This window comes from Monopterus albus, unplaced genomic scaffold, assembly GCF_001952655.1.
Source record: "Monopterus albus unplaced genomic scaffold, M_albus_1.0 scaffold133.1, whole genome shotgun sequence".
Classification (NCBI taxonomy): domain Eukaryota; kingdom Metazoa; phylum Chordata; class Actinopteri; order Synbranchiformes; family Synbranchidae; genus Monopterus; species Monopterus albus.
In genome coordinates this window covers 1,713,452-1,720,272 of record NW_018128013.1, presented here as the reverse complement: position 1 = coordinate 1,720,272, position 6,821 = coordinate 1,713,452, and the positions used below count along the sequence as shown (strand labels likewise).

Here is a 6,821-nt window from a genome sequence, read left to right as displayed (position 1 = left end):
AAGATAATTATTTAAGAATGTAATTATGTAAGAATGTTAACACTCTTATAATTTTTTAGTATATTACTTGTGTGGTGTAGAAGAGAATTATCTATGTAGAGATACTGCTTGCAAACCAATGATGGTAAGATGATGTCATGGGGTAGGACTGGATAAGTCTGACTTCTTCCTACTCCATTCAAGCATGTACTAGGTATAAGCAAATTGATAATGGATTAGCATTTGTTGGATATGTGTAAAATTATGTGTGTTGATATATCGACTGTCTTTACATGCTTGAAAGAATAAAATCAATCAATCAAAGTTATTTGTTCCCAGATTCAACCAAGTCTCATCAGGCTTGGTTGGTTCCACTTTTATTGCTGTCTTAGTAAATCTAATGCCCAGCTGGATCCAAGAGGATTTGTTATGAACTCTCAAACGATACATCACAACCATCCTGTAGGCATTATTTTGTTTGAGTCTATGTAGTGACGTGCAGGAAAGAGCTGCCTATATCTGCTTTTTAATTGGTGACATCATGCCAGTATCCCTGTCACTCTCTGTTTTGGGGTCTTTTGGCTCTGTATTGTGGATCATGCTTTATTATTCACAAGTCTATACAGACAGGGTCTGAGTGTCCTCACTGCCCTTACAGGTCTGTTATTTTTCAAAATTAATTCATTCACATTTCCATCAGGTTTTCCACAGGTCATTTACTGGGGGTGGGAGGAAAAAAATGATTCACATAAGAATCACAGTTCATATCTTCTGTGATTCTGTAGCAGTTTTGAAATGCTAATATTTACAGAACAAAAAAGGAACTCAACAGTTTGGTCAGGGTACACACGGTATCAGTCATATTAATCCCCAACCAATAGCCGAGCGGTGGCACTCTGGACCCTAACACTTTGTAATAATTCTTTAGTATATTATACTAAATATTATACTATAATTCTGTTCTATATGTAGTTATTTATATAGCCCATCACCAGCAGACTGACATTAGTTTAGTGGGGAACTGAGTTTATTAATAAACAAGAGCAGCTCAAAGACACACACTGCAGCACCTCAGTCAAACTGGTGAGGCAAAGAAAAGACCTCATTTCTACACGCCTGTGATTTCTCTGGTAGTAAACCACTGTTCTCTACTGCTGCAGATGCAACGTTAACAACAACACAACCAGCGCTCTGCTTTGTTCTTCCCCCTCATCTTTACAGCACACAGGCCAGCTACCAGAAACAACACTTCAAAAGATACTCAGATTGTTTACTGAAGTAAAAGTACCAGCAGCACAGTGTAAAAATACTCTAAGTAAAAGTCCTGCATTCCAAATATAAAGCTACAGAAATGTAATTTAAGGTAGCACTAGCATGAAACTCCAACTCAACCCAGCACTCTCTCCCTCTGCTCCACTATGCTCAACTATGATTTGCTACGCTCTTCAGATATTTGTTGTTATGAAATTATAATAAATGGGAATGAAACACAACTTGCTGATCATGCAGAAATAACTGAAAATCTCTGATTGGTTAGAGAGCTCAATCCTGCTCAAAACCTTTTAGAAGCTACACTAATATCCCCGCACTGCTGTTCAATGAGTCTGGGTCACAGGAGGCTTCAAGTTTTCTTTTTTTTTTATTTAATCAAATTGTTTTTAACTGAAATTACGAATGAATTCTGAAGTGAATCATGACACTAATAATCAAAACTGAATTGTGAGTTCGCCAAAGACTCCCACCCATATCAGTTTATGAATTGGTTCCAAACTTTTGGCCTCGTGTACCTGTAGTGTATGTGAATGTTTGTGGCTTACTGTACTTAGCATGAACCAGCAACCGTCTCTCAATCAGTCTATTGAATCAACTGAAGGAAAAGTAAGTATTAAATACAAGAATGTAGTGTAATTTTGTATTGTTTGGCGCTATTAAAACCCTGTGTTTATGTGTGTGTGCATATGCTTCTGTACTTTTGCATGCAAATGTCAGCCTTTGATGTGACCATATCTGTATGTGTATTTATGTAAATGACATGTATTACATAAGATTGTGCTCATGCACACATACTGTATGCCTGCTTCTATGTGTGCATCAAAATGTCCCTAGGGGCTCCCATGTTGTATCTTTGAGACCATCTTTCCCTTTATATACATGCAAAAGGATTTATGATGACAAAAGTTGCTATGTGGAACAAGTTAAACATTACTCTGCTTTCCTGACAAATGAAAACATAAAAACCACATTTATTTAAAGCCAAAACATATCCCAGTTTCCTCAAACCACAAAAAATTGGGAACAAAAAGAGGTTTCAGAAAAATGATATGAATGACAATATGCTGTAGCAGCACACTACCAGTACCAAAACAAGGGATCTTGTCTGCAGACAGACTGTCCAAGAAGACTGACATCACTTGATGTGTTAATTTTTCCCCTACAGTTTCCAAAGCAAAACATATTGTTGAGGCTGTTGAAGTTGAAGTTCTGTCAACTTGTATTTTCAGAGTATTTGTCCTGCTGAGTACCTATACCATTCAAAATACACTTCGATTCCAAAAACAACTGCATAGCATATGCAGTACACTTAGTAGCCAGGAAGCTGCAGAGAGGATGTTGCTTCTCATGTATCTCTAAATGCAAAAGGTTTTAAAGTCAGAGAAGAATGCCAACAGTAAAATAGAAATATGTTTGACCTTAAATATGATTCAGATTTGAAAGGAATGGTGATATTTTGCAGCATTCAGAATATATTCATTTTCTAGAAATGATATGAACATACCAGGAAAAATGGCAATGTGCTTTATGTTTACAGAATAGAGGTAGATCACAGTGTCTATACTGTATTGTTACAGTGTGTCTCAGTGTCAGTGTGTCTGCCAGTGAACTCAATGTCTCCTCACCGGTCTGTCTCCACTCTGCAGTTTGGCTGTCCACTGCAGTTTTAGGGGGCGTTTAAGTCCAAGCAAAAACTTGGAGATCGAGCTTTGTTTTAGGGCACTGGTGTTAAAATCTCCATACTGAATGATAGATTGACGAGAACAAAATGAACTGAATCCATTATAAGATGAGTCTGAAACATAACAAAATGTGGAAAACTTGAAAGGGCCTGAATACTTTCTGAATGCACTGTATACATAAGGCTGTGACCTTATGTTCAAAGTACATTTTGACCCTGGAAATAGTAGCTGAGATAACAGTCTCTACATAAAGTGAATTTATTAGCTGCTAAAGAGCTTCTGATCATATCACATGACCTTCATTGTCCCTATCTGTTGATGAAGGCCAAGAATGAACTGCATCATGTTTTCTGCAATTTAAGGTAACACTGGTTTCTTTGAAAATCTCTGCAACACAATTTGTCTTCTTTGGTTTTCACATGGATGACTTGGCATTCTGTACACACATGTAGCTGACACTGTCGCCACTGTTACATTTATCTTTGCCATCATTGGTCGTTGTTGTTGTTAGAATCTGGATGTCATTAACTCCATTACTGTTCTTGCCATCTTCGTCCATTTCAGTGTCACATTTGTTTGCATCATGACAATCAGGATCAGACCTGCTTCATGACTCTACCAGATGACTAACCCTGATGCTTAACAGAACATATGGTTTGTTTTTACCTGCACATCTTGCATCCTAAATTGACTTAAATCAAGTGCTTACAGAAGGGAGACAATTCGGCTCCAGGTAGACTCTCATGTTATTTGCTGGAACTATGATGCACTGGAAAATGAAGTCTAGACAATTATATACTATGGATAGGTAACAACAGACAGTAGACAAATGATCTTTTTTTTCACTCTTTCATTAATTTTCTTTAACTGGTGCATACTGACTGTGGGTGCTCTGATGTGTCATCAGTTCATCAGTATAATGTGTTGTGGCTCTGGTCACTGTGGTGCATCCAGTAGACTTGTGGCTTGGCAGAACAGGGACACTGTGCTGTAGAAGTGCTGGTTTGGCTGAAGAATGAGCAGAAGCTCTGTGTGGAATGAATGAAAACTCCACCCGCTGCCATTTTTTGACTTTTGACAAACATTTGACAGGGTTTATTTATTGCATTCAGTGACCCTATGACATGTATTTATTGCATGTGAACTCTGTGCATCATTTCACTAATGGAGATGATTTTTCAGCTGTCCTGGCCATAGAACAGCTCTCCTCTGCCTCGGCACACTATTAGAGTTGTTTGTTAACCCGTTTTTCTCCACAGGACTGCTCACTTGCTCTGGTAATTCAGTTTTTCATTCATTCATTTCCATACTGCTTAAACTTTTATTAGTTTTACCCAGACGTTCTGCACCCACTGTATACTTTGGGTAAAAGCTGGAATGTGTCAGTAACAGTACACCTTACCCTGTGAATCCCTTCAGACACAAAGCAATGGTGGATGAGTAGGTTGTTTTAGGTTCTGTCAAAAAGACATTCTAAAACAACAGCAGAGCCACAGTGTGATTTATGGACCATAGTCTACTGTATTCAAAGGCTGATCAACACTGCCGCATCAACACTGAGATTCCACCTTCTTTCAGACATCTGGTGGCAACTATTTTTCATGGTTTCTTGCATTTGCAGGCTGCTTCAGTCCTGTTATAGCAACATGTATGCTATACTTGTCTATTTCACACTGAAATAGAAATAAATCTATAGCATCTGGCAAAAATGTAAAAAACTTGTACTTACATAATGATTTTCTATGCACTTACTGTAGGTGCACTACAATATTTGCCCATTCACATAAAAACACAGCAACAGTCACTCATACCAATGATGATGGCTAACAGGAGCAACTTGATATTCTGTGTCTTGCTCAAGGACACTTCAATATATGGTGTGGAGAAGCCAGGGATTGAACCACCAGCCCTACAGTAAGAGAGTGACCGAACAACAGCCACCCCAGCATGAGGCAGAAAATATCCAGCCCAATCTCACATAAAAATGTAGAATAGCTATTTTGGTCCACAGCATAAAGCTTAGTAGCATCTCAATGGCAATAAAAAAGTGTGACATGCCAACGTTTTTGTATTGCAGCCCAGTGCCCTTCTTTGTGGTGTTCTTTGTGGCTTATGGTAGTTGGCAATATGTATGCCATAAAGAAGCAATTAAGAGAAGGAATATTTCATGTATGGGATATGAAGAAGAGGGCAGGAAGAGATGCACAGAGTATGCAGCAACTATTTTATCAAAGGTAAAGTTCAAAAATAAAAGGCAGCGCAATGCAGAGTTCAGACTGTGCAATATTTTTCTTTTGATCACTGTGTCAGATTAGAAGAAAATCATGGTATACGTTCTTGCCATTACCTGGCTGAGAGTAATGGCAGACTATATGTATGCCAACAAGGTTTTATGAATGCAATGCAATGTCTCACTGGCATTGAAAGTGATTGTCTTTTCCTACCCAGTCTGTGGAAAGCTTGTGTTCATGCTGTATGTGGTTGCAGGTTCACTGAATTGAGATAAAACATAATTCATGTAACATCAGCCATGTTTACATTTGCGCATTGTGATTCAGTTGGTTTGTGGTATGGAACACATACATGTTGCCAAACTAAGTGAGAGGATGCCTAGAAATTGTGATACCTTTTTGTCAGCACATTGTGACAATATGATGGTTATCCTCCATTACTACATGGGATTAAAGGAGCAAATATCAGGCCATTATCAAGCTGATGCTGTGCAGTCTAAATATGATATTGATATATTTATAGTGATGAAACAACAACAGTTAACCTAACAACTGTTATGCTCCTGTAATACAACGACAAGCAGACTCTCTCTGCCCTTGTTCTGTTTGTGTGTACTGTTTTTCCTTTTTAAAGAAAACTGCTTTTTCCCACTGGCTTAGAACATGTTTGAGGATGTCATTGTGGAATAGGCTGGTGTTTTGTATGCTTTTGTTGTTTTTTACAAATCACACACAGAGACTAAAACCAAAAATGAATTTTGTGTACTCACTGTAATGTTTGTGAATCCAGAACCTGGTTTAACTTATTTGTCTGTGCCGCAGACCTCCTTCAAAGCAAAGACAGTCACACATTAGTTCTCTGTATTGTTTGTTCCAACAGGAAGGCCGGCCTCATCCTCTCCCAGTTAGATGAGCTCTCGCTGTGGTGTAAGGGTCTTCTTCAGGAGCCAAAAATTGGCCTTCGCAGGATGTCCCTCAAGTTCCTGTCGTGCCGTTACACTGACACCAAGGCCTTTGGCCTGAACTGGTCGGACATGGGCCAAGATGTACACAAGGCTTGTGATGAGCAGATGCTCACTGTCATGTATAATGACTATGGTGAGCCTAAGGAGTTCTAACAGTTTTCTAAGATTTCAGTTTGGAGGTGCACAGGAATATATATAGGAGATTTATCAAGCTCATCAAAATTAAAACACATCGCACACCTCCTCTCTAGTGTTCTATAAACACCAAACATTTTCAGCTATCTTGCTTATATTTGTCAACCCCAACAAAGAAGCAATTAAAATGCTGGTTTTACATTTACTTCCATAAGATATATGCATAACCGCACAATGTCATAAGCAAACGCTAACCATTATTTGTAATGTCATTTACTCTATTTAGCTTTACCACTTTATAAATGTATCTAAAAATCTAATCAGCGCTTCCAGGTAGGACACTGCTGAAGCCTGCACTGGAACTCTGGTGGTACTGGTGGCTGTGCCTTCTGTAAGGTAATCCATTCCTCCCTTGCAATGATACGTAAAAATCAAACCAAACTTAACACATTTTACAGATGCTTTAGAATAAAATTACAGCACGCATCATCATTTATCTTCAGTCCCTCTTCTTACATAACAATGACATATACATACATTATATACATATATACATA

At 38.3% G+C, this 6,821-nt stretch overlaps 1 protein-coding gene across 1 annotated transcript in view; it reads left to right on the top strand.

Annotated features, from left to right (window-relative positions):
- Positions 1–6,793, top strand: part of astn1 (astrotactin 1) — a 448,006-nt gene extending 441,213 nt beyond the window's left edge. Inside the window, 1 exon segment of the mRNA XM_020613364.1 lies at positions 6,045–6,793. Within this exon segment, the coding sequence (XP_020469020.1) occupies positions 6,045–6,282 (238 nt within the window). The 3' untranslated portion in view covers positions 6,283–6,793.
- The last annotated feature ends 28 nt before the right edge of the window (positions 6,794–6,821 follow it).